At 35.8% G+C, this 21,648-nt stretch overlaps 1 protein-coding gene across 10 annotated transcripts in view; it reads right to left on the reverse strand.

The window, feature by feature from the left end:
* Positions 1 to 21,648, reverse strand: part of G2E3 (G2/M-phase specific E3 ubiquitin protein ligase) — a 60,790-nt gene that overhangs the window by 12,925 nt on the left and 26,217 nt on the right. For 9 of the 10 annotated variants that reach the window (XM_060175242.1, XM_060175241.1, XM_060175239.1 and 6 more), the window contains 9 exons: positions 21,523 to 21,624; positions 18,749 to 18,873; positions 16,302 to 16,467; positions 14,908 to 15,014; positions 14,003 to 14,119; positions 9,327 to 9,451; positions 9,098 to 9,230; positions 7,895 to 8,202; positions 6,273 to 6,454 (listed from right to left, as the gene is read on the reverse strand). In XM_060175242.1, coding sequence (XP_060031225.1) covers positions 6,273 to 6,454; positions 7,895 to 8,202; positions 9,098 to 9,230; positions 9,327 to 9,451; positions 14,003 to 14,119; positions 14,908 to 15,014; positions 16,302 to 16,467; positions 18,749 to 18,873; positions 21,523 to 21,624 — 1,365 coding nt within the window. The remainder of the gene's footprint in view (positions 1 to 6,272; positions 6,455 to 7,894; positions 8,203 to 9,097; positions 9,231 to 9,326; positions 9,452 to 14,002; positions 14,120 to 14,907; positions 15,015 to 16,301; positions 16,468 to 18,748; positions 18,874 to 21,522; positions 21,625 to 21,648) is intronic. The other variant, XM_060175247.1, reaches the window with a different exon arrangement.

The following is a 21,648-nucleotide window of genomic DNA, read 5'->3' on the forward strand; positions in this document are numbered from 1 at the left end:
ATCAACAAATAAAATTTTGAAATGAGCCGGGAAGACAGCACAATGATTATGCAAAAAGACTTTTAAGCTTGAGGCACCTAAGGTCCCAGGTTCAGTTCCCATCACTACCAAGAAATCAGAGTTCAGGTAAAAAACAAAACAAACAAAACAAAACCAAAAAACAAGTCAAATTAAAATTAAAAAAAAAGAGGGGGCAGAGGCTAGGCATTAGTGGACCCAGTTGAGTGCATATATTATCATACACAAGGACCTGGGTTCAAGCCCTGCTCCCAACCTGCAGGGGACAGTACTCTTGACAAGTGGTAAAGCAGGTCTGTAGGTGTCTATCTTTCTCTTTCCCTATCTTCCTCTCTCCTATTAATTTCTCTGATCTATCAAGTAAAAACAGAAAAAATAGCCACGAGGAGCAGTGTACTCACAGTGCTGGCACCAAACCCCAATGATAACCCTAGTGGCAAGTAACAAAAAATAGCTAAAAGAAAAAAAGAAATGTTTATTATTCCCTAACAAGTATTTAATATGCTTTAAGACAATTCAGATGAGTTTTTTTATATAAAGAAAAGCTGAGTCATCCTTGACTTTTTATTGTTCCTATAGTGCATTAACTGAGTGTTCTTATTAATGTTTGAAGGTCTTGGTATTCTCATTATGCCACTTCCCAATGTGATTACATTTATAGGTTGCAGCTTTCTCCCCAAGCCAAGACTAAAGAAACCTTGAAATTTGGCCTTGATTTAGTCTCCTTATGGATAAGTCCTTCCAGATACCAGTTTCGAGATAAGGAGGTTTCTAACAAATTGAAGATTTGCTCTAGCAAATACTTTTCTCCCAGTTTAACTAGAGCATACAGAAAAACTTCAGTTGCCTTTAAATCAGCAGCAATCATGGAATGGATTCACCACTGATTTTCATATTAACTAAATCCATGACTCTTGAATCATTTAAGCCACTGAGACAGCAGTAAATTCAACACTACAGTAAGTTTCAGCCTTTTCTTTCTTTCAATTTTGTAAGCTAACTTTTTCCTTTGTGAAAGGTATGATATTGAGAGACTATCTGGTCTTTAACTCACGTTATTGTATGTTTCTCTATATCTCATATAGGCTCTCCTGAAATTTTTGTTACTGTGGATGTTCTCAGTGAAACAGATTCTTCAGCAATTTCTAGCATTTTGTTCTTATTCATCAAGACCATAGCTATTGTGAAATGGTACATGCCTGACTGGTCAGCAAGAATCACTACTGATTTTTCACTATTATTTTTTGTCATAATTAATCATTGTTAATTTTGTTTCAGGGTAAATTATTTGATGGAGTCACTTTTTTTAATTGGGGGAATTAATGAATTATATAGTACATCTGTTTATGCACATGTATGGTTTCCCAGTTCTGCCTAACAGGTGTCTGCTTCACAGTTTTACATCCCACCCCTCATCAGAGGCCTAAAACCCCCCTACCCCCAGACCCCTTATTCCTTTCCCTTCCCAGAATCCTTTGCTTTCTTACAATACCCTTCCCCCAGTTCAAGTCTCATCCTATATTCCATACTTCCTAACTCTGTCTCCCAAGTTCTACTTACACACTGCGTTATCTCATATTCATCCTTCTTTTCTTGATCTACCTCATTCAACAATTTTTCTTATGTTTTCAGCAAAGGTGAGGCAAAGATTGAGATTTAAGAGTTTCTATTCTATTGTCTATGCCTTTGATGGTTGGCCTAGGTTTACTCACATTGGTCATACATGCTGTCCTTTCTGCCCTTCCTGTTCCTATATAGTTGGTCCTTTTGTTGCTTTTGTTTTGAGTTTCATTTTTTTATTTTATTTTTTTTTTACCTCCAGGGTTATTGCTGGGGCTCGATGCCTGCGCCATGAATCCACAGCTCCTGGAGGCTCCCCCCCCCCCTTTGTTGACTTGTTATTCCATCTTTGTTGTAGTTATTATTGTTGTTGTTATTGATGTTGTCATTGTTGGATAGGACAGAGAGAAATGGAGAGAGGAGGGGAAGACAGAGAGGGGGAGAGAAAGAGAAACACCTGCAGACCTGCTTGACTGCTTGTGAAGCGACTCCCCTGCAGGTGGGGAGCTGGGGGCTTGAATAGGGATCTTTAGAAGCTGGTGCTTATGCTTTGCGCCACCAATGCTTGACCCGCTGTGCTACCTCCTGAGTTTTATTTTTTACCACAGATTACCTCATTTGGAGTTAAGAGTTCCTTTACTTTTTTCCTTGTAGTACTCCTTTCAATAATAGTTCATGCAAGATAGGGTTGCTGGTAGTAAGCTCCTTCAGTTTCTCTATGTTTGGGAAGCTTTTGATTTCTCCTTCATACTCAAAGGATATGGCTGGATATAGTACATGTGGTTGGTAATTATTATTTCTTAATATTGCAGAAATGTCATTCCATTCCTTTCTTGCTTCTCAGGTTTGTGTTGAAAATATGGTGAGAGCCTGATGGTTCTGCCTCTGTATGTCAGCTTCTCCCTTTCCCTTGCAGCTTGCACTATTTCTACCTAGTCCTACTTGTGGACAATGTTACTATATAATGGTATTTCTTGGGATTGTTTGTTTAGGATTTAGTAGCTCTGGCTTCCTTTCAGATTCTACTGTATCTAGTTTTTGTTCATTATCTAGATGCCCAACCCTTTCTGCAATAATTGCTTTGAATATGCTTTCTGCACCTCTCTCCATCTTCAGGGAGCCCTGAAAATTTCACATCTTCCTTCTGATGGAGTCTGCTAACTCAGAGGATTGCTTCTTCCTTTTTCTTTTTTCTTTTTTTCTTTTTGGTAAACCTTTCTTTTTCAACTGTTTGCTCTCTGAGTGTGGAGGTTTTATTGTGCATTCTCCCCTGCAATGTACCTGGCGCTCAGTATCTACAAATCAAGATGGTTCCCTCACCCTGCAGCTGTAACTTGGTAATTGAGCTGCCTCTGCTCCACAATGTTCTGCCTGTCACCTTCCACACATCTGCTGGTACACAGCTAGTCCTCAGACTTTGTAGGCTGGACTGTGAGATTCTGGGTATTCTTTTATTTATTTGTTTCTGTCTCCCCTCTGCCCCAGGTGTGATCTTTTGGTTGCTGTTGCTCTTTGGGCCACATTGATGGGGCCTCTTAATTGGAATCATTAGCTCTGTATATTTATTTATTTATATCTTTACTTACTGCATAGAGACAGTCAGAAATTGAGATGGTGGGGGAAGAGAGAGAAGGAGAGAGAAAGAGACACCTGCAGCACAGCTTTACCACTTGCAAAACTTTCCCCCTACAGATGGAGTCTGGGGGCTCAAACCTGGGTCCTTCCCATTATAACATGTGTGCTCAACAATGTACACCGTAACCTGGCCCCAGCTCTGGGTTTTACATGCTATGGAGTTGTGATAAATACAACAATTCGGGGGTCGGGTGGTAGCACAGCAAGTTGAGCGCGCGTGCGCAGAGCACAAGGACTGGCGTAAGGATGCCGGTTTGATCCCCCTGGCTCCCCAGCTGCAGGGGAGTCACTTCACAGGTGGTATAAAGCAGGTCTGCAAGTGTCTATCTTTCTCTCCCCCTGTCTCCCTTCTTCTCTCTAGTTCTCTCTGTCCTATTCAACAGTGACATCAACAACAATAATAATAACCACAACAAAGCTAAAACAAGGGCAACAAAAAGGGAAAAAATAGCCTCCAGGAGCAGTGGATTCATGGTGTAGGCACCGAGCCCCAGCAATAACCCTGGAAGCAAAAATAAATAAAATAAATACAACAATTCAAAATTAAATCAAGTACAAGGAAACGTTATTATTAACAGATGTGGCAAACATGACATGTATGATGATCTCTAATCTGGTAAAAGGTGCTATAAAACATCAGGACAGTTATGTGTTACTAGACAACAGAAATTCGGGGAGCACTATCTATTTATTGACCAAATCATGTTATGGAGAGCATGACTGTATGTTTATTTGCTTATCTTCTTTCTTCTATCTAAAATGTAAATTTTAAGAACAGAACTTTGGTTCACTATCTGTTATAAAGATGATACAGGTTCAATGTAGTTATTATGTGAATGAATAAATATAAGAGTACAGAAAGTAGAGAAAGCCCTTAGGAGAGCTAAAAGTTGTTTTTGTTGGTATGTTTTTTATTTCCATTAGGGCTATTGCTGGGGCTCAGTGCCAGCAGTACAAATCCACTGCACCTGGTGGCCACTATATATATATATATATATATATATATATATATATATATATATATATATATATATCCATATATATATATGTATATATATCTATGTATATATGTACATATATTTTTTTATTTGACAGGACAGAAATTGGGAGGGGGAGAAGAGATTGAGAGGAAGAGAAACTGACACCTGCAGACCTGCTTCATCAATCATGAAGCTGCCCCCTGCAAGTGGGGAGCAGGTGCTTGAACTGGACGCATGCCACGATGCAGCCCCGAGAGTTAGAAGTTTTTAATGCTCAAATTAAAAGCCTGAATTTTGTTAACTGAGGTAACTGAGAATTTCTAAAGAATGGTTCAAACTCTCCTTCTCAAAGAATCACCGAATAAAATCCCAATTATCTAAGCCCAGATATAATCTGAATTTGGTGTGACAGACACACTAGGAATAAGAAAAGTTGAATAAAGGCCACTTATGAGATATATGACTTGATACATACTAATAAGCTGAGAGTAGGAGAATTAAAATGACTCTCCAGAATGGCTAGTAAATTACCAAAAATAAAAGGAAAATTAGGGAAATAAAAACAAATTCTGGGGAAAAAACAACTCTGACTTAAAATGAGTGGGGCTCAATATACTAACAATACCCAGATCTTACCCAAATGTAAGTGTTTAAGGGCTCAAAAATACAGAGAGGTGACTCAGCAAGTACTCTACATGCCTCACCACATGTCAGTTACTACTTATGATTACTATCAGTCATAATTATTAGCCCTTTGCCTGATGTGCAAGCATCCTCCCTTATCCAGAAGGGTGTTTTTTTTGACATGGTGACAGTTTCAGTTACTGTGCAGAAGCTTTTCAGTTTGGTGTAATCCAACTGGTTTATTTTTATTGTTGTCCTTGCTTTTGTTGAACTTCTCAACACTTCTCTAAATCTGCTCTCATGGACTTTTTCCCAGTCCAATTTGTATGCTATATTTTTTGATGTAGGAGGATGAGACAACCTAAAGCTCCTTTCCATCATTCATGGCGTCTCTCTGATGCTATCCTTGGTGTTGTGTAGTGACAGGAGTCATTTCCAGAAACTGACATGCACAAGTGACACATCTAGCCTACTTCCTGGTAGTAAACACACACACACACACACACACACACACACACACACACACACACACACACACACACACACACACACACACACACACACCTGCCTATTTTCAAGTTATACATTGATAGAAAGAGGGCTATTCAAACAACAATGAAAAATGCCTAAATGTCAGGAGCAAGAAGAATCATTAAAGAACACAGTGGTAGTAAAATGCAGGAGGGAATAGATAAACAGTATTAAAGAAAATAGCAAAGAGAAGTTCAAAGAGCACTGATACAGAAGTTAAAGAAATGAAGGATTAGAAAAAGGGTATAATTTTAAGTTTTTTCTTTTGACCATTAAGCATACTATTAACAGATACAGTAGACTTACATAGGGAAAAGGGTAAAGGAAAAAATAGTTGAATAAATTCTACCAAGCTACCAAAGCAATGACAAAAGAACAATGATTTTTATCTCATAAGGTACTATGGCAAGAAAACAAATTTGTAAATGTAATGTTCAGTACAGGGAACAATGAATGTTAACTATTTTTTAGGTGGCAACAATAAGACTTGTCCATTGTTACTATATAGAACACATTTAGCCCTTCTCTGCTCTCTTATCTTCCATTAAGTATATGACTGTATTTTCTGAATTTAGGAGAAGTCAAGTCCTTTGACTTTTCACATTTATCTCAACATGAAAGTACACTTTCATTCACTATCAGCACATAGTAAGGAATACTTTACTTTATCTCTATATATACTTTACCTTATCTCTAATAGAGGGAATAATTTATCTAGTTGTAGAATGCAAGAAATCATTTGACTACATACAAAAGTCATCAAAACTGGTTTTATCAACATTAACAGTGGCACTTTGCTCTCTAGCTGACTATTACACCTATCTCTCAACTGGTAGTTAAACAAATATTCCACCGAAGATATATAATTTAGAGTCAAATATGCAAGAATGTAGTCTATATTTTAATAAAAAGATAATTTCTTACCCTAATGATAATTTGTGCCACCTCAAAGTCTAAAACATCTTCTAAAATTGGCTGTGTGTTTTCTGGTCCATAAGCAAGGCAGTTAAATAATGTTTTAGAAAAGAAACCCAGTGAAGGCCCACCATGAACCAAAGAAATGGCAACCATTTTTCCAGCTTCAAAGTAAAGATTTTCTTTAAGAGCTGTAAATACAGATAAAAATATATTATTTCTTACTGCAAAAAGTATACATAATTAAAACACTAAGCCCTAGATATAAAATCACTTCATTGAAATAATAATCATGTATTAAACAAAAACATCACATAAAATGTACAAAAAAGGTCATTACTTTGGTATATCTGCATCTTGTGTATGCATATAGTTTGATTTATCATTTTTCCATTTATCATATTGTAAACGTTTTCTTGTATTAGTCAAAACTTTTTAAACTTATAGTTATGAAAACACTAAGACTAATTTATAGATATGCTACTATGTAAACCACTTCCTTATTAATTACTGCCTTGGTCGAGTGGCATTTTCTTGTTCTGAGAGAAATGTTATTGTCAATATCTACTTACAAATCCGTGTTTATATTTCTTTTGATTATATGATTAGGATAAATTCCTACATATGTATGTGTGGTCCAAAAGACATGAACACATTTAAATAACTATATATAGTGATAATTAATCTCTGAAAATGGAATAAATTTACTCTTACTAGTTTAGAAATTTTTTAAAAATTATCTTTTTACAGCCAGAAATTGAGAGGAATGGGGGGGGGGAGGAAGAGAGATACCTGCAGCCCTGATTCACCACTTGTGAAGCCTAACCCCTGCAGGTGGGGACTAGGGTCTTGAACCCGGGTCCTTGCATTGTAACGTGTGCTCAGCTAGGTGCGCCACCACCCAGCCCCTCAGTTTAGAAATTATTATTATTATTTTCACCAGTGCTTTGCTCAGCTATAGCTTATAGCTAGCTATGCAGGGGATTGAACCTGGGACCTAAGAGCCTCAGATATAAGACTCTCTTTCTGTAACCACTATGCTATCTTCTCTGTCCTCTCCTACCAGTTTATTTTACATCATGACAGACTGATAATTTTTGTTTTGTTATTAGTAATTTTATTTTATCAACTTAATACTGGTTTATAATATTATAAGATTTTAGGAATATGTTGTCATGGAGGGGGTAGAGAGGGAGTGGGAGAGGGGAAAAAATGGTAACCAGGAAGTATGGAATGGTTCAGGCACATTTAATAAATTAGTGGCAAAATTAATAAATTTCCCTCCTCCTCCTCTTGTGATTTTTGTTTAGTTTGCCACTGTCTAAACTTTACTACTCTCAATGAACTATTTCAGATAGATAGATAGATGATAGATAGATAGGGAGAGGGGGAAAGAAAACAAGCATCAAAGCTTCCTCCAATATATTGGCAGTCTGGGCTAAAACCTGGGTTATGAGTATAACAAAGAAGGCACACTATCAAAGGGAGTTATGTCAGTCATCCCTTTCTGATAGTATTTTACAAACAGTATAAGTTATGCATTTCAACTAGCGGTATTGAGTATCCATTGTCAATCAGTTATCTTTCTTTATACATGACATATTCAGTATGCACAGTAATAAAATAGTTACCTTGAGAATTTAAAGACAAGTTTTTTGACAAGGATCCTTCAAACAATGGTGAGTTCTCAAGATGTAGCATCAAAAGACTCAGAAACTCTTGCTTTGATCCAGGATAATCTCTTCCAAAATGATCATTTTCATTAATATATGTTACTTCAATTGTATATACAGGATTAAATTTTTGATTTCTAAATCCTTCTAAGGCACTATTCCAGATATCGTCTTTGTTGATACATATACGTCTAGGTTTTTTTTTAATTTGGAATGCTAACTCTGTTAATATGGTTGAAATATCTTTTCTATATTTGTTGCCTTGCCTATAAAACATGAATTGAAACAGAGATAAGTACACTAAAGGACTTTGCCACAGTAGTTATTCGTCCAGTAAAAAAAGAAAAAGATGTTTAAAAGTAAGTTCTGTCCCAACCCCTACCCAAATGCAGACAATGGCAACCACTGAAGTCAAAACCAGTTTTGTCAAACAACTGGTTACAAAATAATCACATCTATATTAAATATGATTCCTTCTTTTTAAGAAAGTAACATGACATGCTTTATAGTTTAAATCTCTTTCCCTAGCCTATACTCAAGTAACTCTTTAAGGACATTTCCTAAACCAGCGTTTTTCAAAAGGCTCATTTATTTATTACATGAAACTGAGCATATGCAATACCAGAATGGAAAGCAGGGTCCCACTTATGCAATTCTAGTATTCTACCCACTGCTCACCCAACCCAGGCCACCAGATAAGTATTTTTTAAACTGCCTTGAAAATGAACTATAATAAAATTAATTCAGAGTGAAATAAACAGTATATTTAATATAGATTTATTTTATATACAGTATTATTTTGATATTTTATATTCTATTCTACCCTACTCTTTTTTTCTTTTTAGTGCTGGTTGCACTGACTTTGTGATCAGTTGTTTGTACTTGCAGTTTGAAAACCACTGCTCCATATGACTATAATATAACTTAATATTATAAGAATACATAGTCAACCTTTCTCTCTCTCACACACACACATTTTATTTATTAGTATTATTGTTATTCTTTTACCAGAACACTGCTTGGGTCTGGCTTATGGTACCGGGGACTAAACCTAGGACTTCTGGTGCTTCACATATGAAAAGTCTTTTTGTATAAACATAGCGCTATCTCCCTAACTCCCAAAACAGATTTTTATAAGTTTCTGCAACTCAAAATACACACCTTAGCACATCTTTACGCTGGGATCCAGGTGACTGTCTGGGTAATTTAGGTGATGATTCTTCCAATAAACAATCAGTGATTCCCACATTATTAGCACTGACTAATGTATGCTTTTTGGCTTTTTGGAAATCCCCTACAGAATTAAAAATCAAAAGTTAGCTTGTTAGATATATGACTAGAAACTCTTAATAGCAGTTGAGTAAAAATGTTTAGGGCTATAAAATATTACCTGAATTGTAGATAATAGTTCTACATTCCAAACACTCCCAATTTTGTTCCCATGATCTCAGTGAGGAACAGGCTAAATGAGTTCCACTAGAACCACAACATTGACAGCGCTTTATTTCCCATTTGCTGAGGACATTAAGAAAAGATAATATTTACATTTTAGTGTTAACTTAATCTAATCCAACCACCAGCTGAGCTACAAGTCTGTCTCACAGATACAGCTAACCCTGTTACAAAAAAGAGGGAAACTACATGCTTTGAAACTACATTTCCCATAGTATTTCTTATTGTGTTAACTTATTAGTTTATTCAAACACTAGTCTCTCACCTGTTTCCTGTCACCCATGACCCCAATGCTTTCCCACTGCTGTTATAATGAATATATCAAGATATATTGAAATTTTCTGTATAGAGATGGGTATGAACATAGCTATAAGGCCTCTTTGTTTGTTTATAAATACTCAGGGATATGTGGATATGTGTGTGGTAAGAAAGGTTGCTGGAAGGGCTGTGAAATAGTCAATGTGTAGAATGTACATGTTCTGGTATATAATACCTGGATCTGACTGTACCATGTGGGAGCACCATACACAGCACCTAAGTGTTTTTGCCTCTCTCCATTCTGTCTACCTCTAAGCATATAAAATAGGAAACTGGAAGGCCATGTAGTGGTACTGTGCATGCACAAGACCTTTGATTCATTTCCTGGCATAACACACAAAAGGAAGATGGATACCGTCCTATGGGAACATAGGGTCTGTGTTCTTTCTATATGCCACTGTTTCTGTAGACAATACTGCCAATTCATGGAAAAAGAAGAACTAAGTGTTTAATATGCATCAAATCCAGTTTTTTTCTCTAATCCTCACAATTTTAGAAGTGAGGTAAAACCACTGTTACCTTCATTTTAAAGAGGAGAAAATCCAGGCTAGAGAAAGAGTTCACTGGTAGAGTGTGTGACTTCCCATGAACATGGTTAGGCCAAGCCCCAGAACCATACGGTGTACTGGGGAAAGCTCTAAAGGTATGGTATATATTTTTCTCTGACTCGCTAACCCAATTATTCAGCTAGAAAAATTCAGCCAGGAGTGGTCAAACTGGATGTGTGTGGTAAGCCCAGCTTAAAAAACAAATAAACAAAAAATCAGTCAAATAAATAACCACCCCCCAACACACAAACTGAGTAAATAGGAAGAAGCAAAAGCATAGAAAAGTAAATAACCTGACCAACAAAGTTTACATCGTTTGTAAGTCTCAAAGAAAATTCTAATCCCAGTTTACCTAGCTTCGGTCCCATACTCCTAATTAGTACACTAAGATGAGTTTCAGCAAAATTGTCTTGCTAACACTAGGATAAGAGGAAGTAGGATTATAAAGAAACCATTTAGACAGTAGATAGTCAAGTGTGAGGAGAAAAGGCAAGGAGGAGAAATCTCAAGTAGCAGCCAGAAAGAAAAGATACTTGGTAGCTAATGATTGGGTGACCAATGGTATACAAGATATATGTACACAAACATAGCCCGGAATACATTAAAATATCAGAATCAGTGAATATATTGCTCCTTAGACCTTTCAGGGTATTACTGTTTCCAAAGTCCATTTATATAGCAGATCATAAACCTCGAAAGAGGTATTATTAGTGTATACAAATTAATAATTAGTATTCCATGTAACACAGGCAAGAATACACATTTCATATCTTAAATGAGATCTTTGCCTTTAGAGAATTTATAGTCTAATAAAAAGGATAAACATAAATAATGCTAGTTATAATAAATACAATGATGAGGAAACCCAACCTAGAATAGTAACTCAAGAATAGGTAGAATCATTTAATGGAAACTTTGAGGGGCCAGGTGGTGGCACATCTGTTTAAGTGCACACATTACAGTACACAAGGACCTATGTTCAAGCCCCTGGTCCCCAACTGCAGGGAAAAAGCTTCATGTGTGGTAAAGCAGGGCTGCAGGTGTCTCTCTGTCTCTTTCCCTTTCTCTCTTCCTCTCCCCTCTCAGTTTCTCTCTATCTCTAATAATGGGAAAAAAAAATTTTTTTAAAAAGAAACTTTGAAAGCTCACTTTGAATACTACAAACACAGTCTTCTGAACTGTTCACTCATCAAATTACTTTCTTAGATTATCTTTTCAATTATTTCTAAGTAAATTATTTCTTAGGTTATTTCTCTAGACAGGAATCTCTGAGGAATTATTTCTCTAAGGAGATAATTTTGTCTTGCACTTTCAAGTTTTAGTTTGCCATGATAAATAAGATAGTCTAACAGGGAGGAAACCGACTCAATTTTCCAATATGAATACTAGCAAAACTGAATTTGCTACACTTTACATCTTAAATAATGAAGATATTTTTGACTTGCAACATCCAATAAAGGACAGTGTTAACACTGAAAACACAAAATAACTGCTAAAGACCAAAGTAAAAAAATCTACTGACCTTACAAAAGTAATCAAAAAAATTAAAATGCCAAATTATTTTCACAGTGACCCCAAAGAAACAATTCTAGATTAATTTAGCAAAATTAACTTCTAAGAACAGTGTCAGTCAATAGTCACACAATACAGGCTGGGGCCAATGTGACCAACAACACAGCACAACATATGTGGAAAACCTCAGCATAAAATTGGGCACAGATCTCAAACGAGCTTCTATAGCATAACAAAAACATAGTATCCAGATAGAGAGGACACATAGAAATATTCCCACCAAAGGTTAAAAGTTATTCCATATTGGATAAAACTCATAAGATAAAGAACTTCAATCAAAGAGCAAGGCATGTGTTGAACTGAAAGTCATGTACCTCAATCCTATTGCAAACCTTTGTCTACAACTTTACTACATTGGAAATGGGAAATAAAAGCTATAAAGTAGGAGTTGCAGTGGCAATCTTTCTGGCAGATTCCTGCAGTTTGGTGGATGCAGTCATACTAGAACTAGAATTCAGTTTTAATAAGAGGCTCCTGGAACAATTAAGGAGAAGCTAGGGCTGCAAAGTCTGTCAAAGTCTATTATTCACATTAAGCTAGGAAGCATCTGCAACCTCAAATTTCTGCTCACTACACAAGTTGGCTGAACCTCAGTACTCAAGTTTGACTGAGGCCTTTGTCACTGTCCATGACCATTCAAACAGAAATACCTGATTGAGTGCACATATTATAATGTACAAGAGCCCTGGTTAAAATCCCTGGTCCCCACCTGCACAAGTGGTGAAGAAGTACTGCAAGTCTCTCTCTCTGCTTATAGCTCCTTTCAATTTCTTTCTGTCACTATCCAAGAAATAAAATAACCAGGAGCTATCATAGTTGAAACCAAGCCTACACCTTTTTTTTTTGTTTTTTCTTTTTTATTTCCTTTTGTTGCCCTTGTTTTATTGTTGTAGTTATTATTGATGTTGTTGTTGGATAGGACTGAGCGAAATGGAGAGAACGGGAAGCCAGAGAGGGGGAGAGAAAGAGAGACACCTGCAGACCTGCTTCATAGCCTATGAAGTGACTCCCCTACAGGTGGCTTGAACCGGGGATCCTTATGCTGGTCCTTGTGCTTAGAGCCACCTGCACTTAACCCACTGCTCTACTGCCTGACGCCCCCAAGCCTACATCTTAAACCTAATCTTGAACTTCTAGTTTCTAGAATTTTGAGAAAACAAATATTTGTTCTTTAAGCAACTCATTTCAATACTAAGCATGACACTTCTTAAATCTGTAATAGCCACATCTCAAATCTTAAATCTCTTAAGTCTCACATCTCAAATCTTAAATCTGTAATAGCCACATGCTCAACAAAACTGAACCTTCAGGGTGGGGAGATAGCATAGTAGTATGAGACTTTCACACCTAAAGCTTGGAAGTTCTAGGTTTAGTCCCAGGCACCAGTATAAACCAGAGCAGAGCAGTGTTTTGATATATTAAATAAATTTTACAAAAACAACAAAGCCATATGAAAATACATTACAGAAACAAATAACCATACTGACGATAATAATTTCTCTGTAAAAAGATGAACATAATATTTAATAAATATACTTTATTTCAAGTTAAAACCTCAAGCATCTTAAGTCCCAAACTCTATTTTACTTATTAGAAAAACTATATTCTCAGGAGTTGGGCGATAGTGCAGTAGGTTAAGTGCACGTGGTGCAAAGCGCAAGGACTGGCGTAAGGATCCCTGTTTGAGCCCCCAGCTCCCCACCAGCAGGGGAGTCGTTTCACAAGCGGTGAAGCAGGTCTGAAGGTGTCTATCTTTCTCTCCCCCCTGTCGTCCCCTCCTGTCTCCATTTCTCTCTGTTCTATCCAACAACAACGACAACAATAATAACTACAACAATGGCAACAAAAGGGAATAAATAAATAAATAAAATATATAAAAAACGAAAAAAATGGGGCCGGGTGGTGGCACACCTGGTTGAATGCACATGTTTCAATGCATAAGGACCCAGGTTCGAGTCCCCGGTCCCCACCTGCAGGGGGAAAGCTTTGCGAGTGGTGAAGCAGTGCTGCAGGTATCTCTCTGCTTCTCTTCCTCTCTATCCCCCCTTCCCTCTCGATTTCTGGCTGTCTCTATCCAATAAATAAATAAAGATAATAAAAAAATTAATAATAAAAACGAAAAACTATATTCTCAGTTCAAGTTAAGAACATTAAGCACAAGTGAACCTTGATATACCTATCAGGAGCATTATAGTCGCGTCCTTCTTTGCAACGACATCTTCGGACATCACAATGCTCATAATGCTGCAGAAGTTCTTGATAAGCATTTTCCTCCAATTCCCAAGATGCATCTCTGTAAATGAAACAGATAAAATAAAAACTGATCTAAACTGTTACCAAAGGATAATAAATCTAAAACTATAAACCACTGACTTATTAGTTAAAATAAAATTCATTCTTTTTAAGATTAGTTATTCTCTTTAAGGTGTAAAATCACTTGTTCATTTTCACTATTGTCATTCTCAAAATGAGTTTTTAAATGCCAAATAAAAATTTTTTTTTCTCTAGAAATTACTTTTTGTAGTATTTCACTTCTAATTTTCAAATTTAATGCCTAGTACTATTTTATATGATTCTTAACCACATTATAGAGAATTGGATACATACCATTTTGGGACCCTATTATACTATGTATCAACTAATATTACACAAAACTGAGAAGCTTATCAAGAAACCAGGGGCCTGGCAGTAATGCACATGCCTGAGAGCATATATTACCTCAAGGCTATGTTTAAAGGTGTGGGATTAAGCCCTCGGCCCTATCTGTAGGGGGAAACTTCATGAGTGGTGAAGCAAGGCTACAGGTTTCTCTCTATCTCTTCTTCCCCTCTTAATTTCTTTCTGCCTTATCAAATATAAGAAAAACAAATGATTAAAATTAACTAAAATAAACCAATTACAGTTAAGTATCTAGCTCAGGGACTGCAATTTGGTGAGAAAGAGGCAGGGCCAATTTTGTCTTTCCTCATTTAAAAGGAATGATTGCCCAAGGTAACTTAACCAGACATTAATGTTTACTTCTTTTGTTATTAAATGTTACATTTAAGGCCACTTTCTTGTCAAAGTCTCAATGTTACTCACTTTTCAGGTATATGAATTCCCATTCTCAACATCTCTTTCTGAAATACATCACTATTATTGCATATTGTGCACCTAAAGAAAAACATTCCTGCATTTATTGCTTGAACCTACAGTGGAAAATAAAAAGTCTATTGTTAACAACTGAATAAACCATCATATTATGAATTCATAGCTAGCAGAATGTGCTATTTTTCACTTAATATGACAACTTATTTTCTATGTCAGTGGTTCTCAGGCTTTCATAAACTTACCGCATCATTCAGATTTGGAGATTTTTTTCCCCCTATTATCAAGAATATTAAGCTAATAAATTAACTGCTCTTGGATTTATATTTATCACTAATATATTAATTGCAATTATGGATACCTAATTATCATTTCTATTTCTACACACTGTGCTGCCCATAATTTTCTGTGAATAAAATAGTAAGAATTCTGTTACATCTCTAGGAAGCATGTATTTTTTTCTTATTGGGGGATTAATGGTATATGGTAAATATAGTTGTTGGTACGTGTGTCAATTTCTCAGTTTTATGCAAAACACTAAATAAAATCAACAAAAAAATCTAAGTGAAGAGACACTAGAGAGCAGTATCGAAAGTATGTAGTGCATACCCGAAATGGGTGAAGATTAGGCTTTAATCCTCTGTGCCACAGGTAAGAGTGGTATGGTACAGCTTTCTTATAAAAAAGAAAGTCATATGAACTGTACATTCCATCAGGGTGAGTATCATATGCAAAATATGCTTCATTACAAAGCTATTTGAAAAAGGTTTAAGTATTAAGAACTAAAATCTATAGATGAGAAGTCCAGATGGTATCTCAGTGACTGGAGTACATGACTTCCTATGAATGATGCTGTTGGTTAATCTCCGGCATGTCTGAGAACGCCAGAGACAGCACCAAGGAAAATGCATGAGTGGGAGAGAAGTGCTTCGATGCCTCTCCCTCTTTCTCACTATCTCCAAACAGAATAAAATACTGAGCTGGGAGGCAGCTCAGTGATTATCATTCACGTGCAACATGAACGAAACAGCCTGGGTTTATCCCCCCTCTTTATCCCACTACATTACAAAGAAAAAGAAAACCTGTATATCAATGAACTTAAAAAGAAAAGATCAGGGGAGATAGCATAATGGCTATGCAAAAAAAAAAAAACAAACCAACTTCATGTCTGAGGCTCTAAAATTCCAGGTTCAATCTCCCATACCGGCCAAGGCTAAGCAGTACTCTGGTGTCTTTCTCTCTCTTTCTCTCTCCCTCTGTATTTCTCTCTCTCTCATTAAATAAGTCAAATAAAAATATGTTTAAAAATATACACACAGAGAAGTCAATTTTTCAAATCTTCAAATAAAAAATATTTTTATTCAGAAAAAAATGATAAAATATCTTACCTGTAAACACTCTCTATGAAACCAAGCATTCTTACAACAAGGACTTCGTAATACATTGTAAGTTGGGATAGGTTCAACAAATTCCAAGCAAATGGTGCATGGTAAGGAGTCACCATAATTATTAGATGCAATTATCTGAACTGGTCGATGGTGCCAACAAAATGATCTAAAAATAAAAATTATCTGACAAGTTAAAATAATGAAGCACAACTATATTATAATATTACAATTTATATTTGTAAAACAAAAGCCACCATATCTTTGTCATAATTAACCTATAACAGACTGGACTTTCACAGCATAAATAAGCCTCAAACCTAAAAGTAAGGAAAACAACTTAAAAAATTTTTTTTTTTTTTACCACCTGCAGGAGGGAAGCTTCATGATCGGTAAAGCTATAGGTATCTCTCTTCCTCCCTCAATATGTCCCCTCTCATTTAATCTCTGTCTTCATAAAAAATAAATATATACTTTAAAAGACAACAATTTTTTAAAAATTTTAATCTGACAGAAAGAAATTGAGAGAAGGGGTTAGTTACTGGGATGGAAGGAAGAGAAGGAGAGAGAGAAAAGAGAGAGAGAGAGACCGACCTGCAGCATTGTTTCACCACTTGTGAAGCTCTCCACCCTGCATGAGGGGACCAGGGGCTTGAACTTGGGTCCTTGTACACTGTATTGTGTACACTCAACTCAACTAGGCATGCCACCATCTGGCATCAGAAAAGTGAACTTTCAAAAATGTAAATATTTTGGTGCTGAGACTTATCTCAAAGAATTTTAGTTACCTAATAATGTACAAGCCCTAAATAATGCTAGCAACAAAGCATATAAACCATTTGTAACTCAGTATTTTTAAAAAGATTTATTTGTTTTTAAGAATAAAGAGGAGAGAGAAAAAAAGAGAACCAGAGATTACTCTGGCACATATAATGCAGGGCTTAGATATTGGGTCTCAAGCTTGAGAGTCCAACACCTTATTCACTGCACCACTTCCTGGGTGACTGTAATTCATTACTGTACAAAATTAATATGGAAGAAATTTATAGTTAAAAATAAAGAATTTTACAACCAGGGAAGTAGCACAGTGGATAAGACATTCTGTCCACTCAAGTATGAGATACGGAGTTGGAGCCCCAACATTGTATATACCAGAGTAATGCTCTGATTCTTTCTACCTTTTCCCAATTAATTAATTAATCGGCTATGGGAGGCAGCTCAATGTTAGACAAAAAAAAAAATTTATTTGTATTTTCTCCTCTTTTTTCTCCTTTCTCCTTCCCTTTCCTTTTTTCCATCAACCAGGCTTTCACTGATGCAGGTTGAAGAAAAGACAGCACAGCAACACAGTTTCCTCCAATACAGTGGGGACTAGGCACAAACCTGGGCAGAGCACATTGCAAAGCAGATACACTACTCAGGTGAGCTATTTTGCTGTCCCAGGACCTCCATTCTTTTTTTTTTTCTTTTTTAATGAAAAAGAGAGCAAAAGATAGACAGACAGACAGACAGAGACACACACACACACACACACACACACACACACACACACACACACACACACACACACACACACACAGAGACAGAGAGAAACACACACCAGAGCACTGATCAGCTCTGACTTGTGGTGTGCTGAAGACTGAAGTTCAGATCAAAGAACCTCAGGCATGAAAATCTTTTACATAGTCATAATGCTATCCCCCAGCCCAGGGGCCTGCATTTAGATCCCGACTGATTCCCAGCACTGCATATACCACAGTGATATTGTTTCTCTCTCTAATATTTTAAAATACAGATATAGGAACCTGGCACAATGAGTAGGGTACTCAACTTGGAAGCATGAGGTCTTGAGTTCCATCCCTGGCATCCCATGTGCAGGAATGATGCTTTTTTTTTTTTTCTCTCTCTCTCTTGTATTTACAAATAAACAAATTCTTAAAATAATAAGGTCAAGAACATAAAGACTAAAACAATAACAAAATTCAGAAAACTGTGATGCTTAAAGATGAAGTCATAACACAAATATTTGCAGGAGTAGCACAGGGCATATTTATTTTTTGAACTCCACCAAACATATGTCTTCATTTCACTCAATCAGAAATATATAAGGCCCTACTGCAGTGGAGGGGGAGCAAATTACTAAAACCAAAGTGTGACCAAAAAGAGAAAAGAAAAAAAAAATTGTATAAGTAGACATTTTTACTGAATAGAAACAAATTAATAGCCCCACATTATGCCCTAAAGGTAATGGAAAAAATCAAAAAGTCCATTTCAGATAAGGGAATTCTCAAGACTGTAGATGGGAATGCCTTGATAAAAGAAAATAAAAGAAATTATATAATTTAGGTATAGAAACTCAATACAACTGCAATGGAAAGATTACAAAGGAATGGGATACCTACATCCACTAGTTTTTAACATTCACAATTCATATGCAACAGTTAACTCACGCAAAATTGCCAGTGAACTGGAAAATACACTCTCTCTGAAGTCCACATGGAAAATGGTAACTTCGTTTACACCGGGGTGCAACACATCCAATTGAAGCACCATTTTTCTTGCAAACACAGCACTTCTAGAAGGAAATACGAAAGTAGTGTTCATTATATACAAAATTTGAGTAGCATACAACCAAGGTATAAATATATATGCCTTTATTTATTTTGCTATTTTTCCATTATTTTATCCTATAGAAATTTCTAAGTAGACAAACAGCAAAAGATTAATATGTAGTATGTTAATTTACATTGTGGGAATCTGATAGTTATTTTCATAAAACATCTGATAACATGTTAAAGAAAATGTATTAAATGTATTTAAAAATTGTTCAACGTGAAACAATCTGACAGCAAAGACTCATTCCTATAACAATTTCTGATTAAGGAAATAGCTTGAATCCGATGTGCAGATAAGTGAGGCTTTCCTTCTATTTTAATTTTCTGACTTTATAAACAGAGTGACTATAAGTAAATATCTCAAACAAATTTCAATATAAATATATAACAACGTGGAAGAGCAATACTAAAAACTGTCTTGTTAAAAATAAATGCTAGGCTCACTCTAATCTAATCAAATGAACAAGTGTTAAATAACCATGTAGGTTGAATTTAATTTAATGCTGGGTACCCATGACTGAGACCTTATTTGGAAACAGGGTTTTTGTGGATTAGTTAAGTTAAAGACCTCAAGATAAGCTCATCCAAGACTTTGGCTATTTCTTAAAATGAATGACTGCCATCCTTACAAGATACAGGAGAGGAAAATTTCAATCAGGGATATACAGATAGAAAGGAATGCCATGTGATAATGTAAGCAGAGATTGGAATTATCCTGCTACTGTCACGAACCAAGAAATGACGAAAGGTGCCAAATGCTACTTATAAGCTCAGAAGCATGAAAAAGATTACCCCTAAGCTTTCAGAAGAAATAAATCCTTCGACAGCTTGATTTGAAAATTCTGGTTCAATGAATTATTATGTGAGCTAGTATGTGATAATCCTAGAAAATGAATATATTATCAATGCCACTAAATAATATTTAAAAGAGGCATATAAATAGAAAGATGGAGGCTGGGTGGTGGCGCACCTGGTTGAGTGAATATGCTATAATGTGCAAGGACCCAGGTTTGAGCCCCTCCCTCCCTATCACCTACTTTCCTCAATTTCTGATTGTCTCTATCCAATAAATAAATAAAGATAATAAAAAGTTTTAAAAACAGAAAGATGGTTCTGTTATTACAACAATATTAAGTAGTGCTAAATATCCTGGACCCTTTGAGATGGACATTATAATATTCACTGATGAAGAAATTACAAAGTCCTAGTGTTGACCCCTCAAATACAACCAGATCATAGAAAAATACCTTGTCAATCTAAGGTTCTCCCAGAAAATTGACAAAATTCTAAGGCAAGGCAACAAATGAAGAAAATTCAATTTCAGTATGAAGTTAAACCCAAAGATTCACAAAATAGTCAAAAGGGAATTTTGATAGTTTAAGAAAGAGTACTAATAACTCTCATACTGTCAATCTTTCTCCCAAGGTTTTCCCTTGTATCCTGGAGCTTCTATTTTACCATCAACTCTCCTACATCCTTAGCATCTTAAAAGTAATTGCACCCATACTTTACCTTGACTAAAATAAAGGGCATTATATGCTTCTTTAGAATTTTTTGAATGAAACTGTTTATTATTTCTATCTTCCTTAATTTCCAGATTTGGCAAGGGAAGGGAGTGTCAAAGGTGAGGAAGGGACAAAGAGAACTTCATTTAAGTTTTCTCTTACCGACTCTGCTTCTAATCTGTCCTCATACTTTAAAATATCAGCTTGTTTGGGTCTAGTAACCTCTACCCTTCTATAACCTACTAATTTTAAGTAACTTCATCACTTTAAGACTTTGGTATTTTTTTCTATAGTTTCTTTCTATCATTCTAAATTTCATTGATGGGAAATTTTTTTTTTAACTTCTCCAGTGGCAATGCCCTTTCTCTCTCTCCTAGCGGAATGATTTCTTCTAACACCCAAAACTGGTCCACCAAGAAAATGATCAATTCCATTATCATATTCCCTACAACTCCTTCATCTCCAAATCCCTTTTCATTTTCTAACTCTTGTAATTCCACTCAGATCACATGGGCACCACAATCCTTTCTCTGCACATCCATATAGCAGACATCAAATGGAAGTTTCACAAATTGTAATTGGATAAACAAAGATTAAAGTTTAGAATACTCATCTTAGAGACCAGGAGAAAACACTGGACAAAGGAACGTAGCGTTATAGAAAGGGCACAAGAGTTGATATGAAGATCATAAATTACCAGCCTACATAATTTTGTAATTTTCATCTAAACCAACTAGTTCAACACAATAAATGAAGGATAAGAATGAACAGTGAATGGCTACATTGACTCAGAACAGAAGGCTTGAAGAGCAGAGTGGCAGTGTGGTCATAATTGTTATGGGAAGAATGGGTGAAATCACTCACAGTTTAGAGTAAGGTAAGAAAGAGAAATCAGTATTGTCACATATATTTATCTAGAGTAAGTTAAGCTCTTATTTGCAGAAATGCAAAACATTTTAAAGCTTACTAAAGTTGATAAAACAACATAGAATATAAAACAACATAGAATATAAAGTCAAATGTGAAAAAAATTTAATAAAAAAACAATGGAAAAGACGTGATAATTTATGATACTTAGTTTAATGAGTAAAAGAATTTACTTACCAGTTTAGAAGCCCTATTCACTTCTTTCCTGATGTCTTCTATTAGAAAACCATAAACTCCTTCTTCTTCTTTGCCTCTCTGCCAAATTCCACTTGACATCAACTATGAATATATTCTCAATTAGAA

Source organism: Erinaceus europaeus, chromosome 16, assembly GCF_950295315.1.
Source record: "Erinaceus europaeus chromosome 16, mEriEur2.1, whole genome shotgun sequence".
Classification (NCBI taxonomy): domain Eukaryota; kingdom Metazoa; phylum Chordata; class Mammalia; order Eulipotyphla; family Erinaceidae; genus Erinaceus; species Erinaceus europaeus.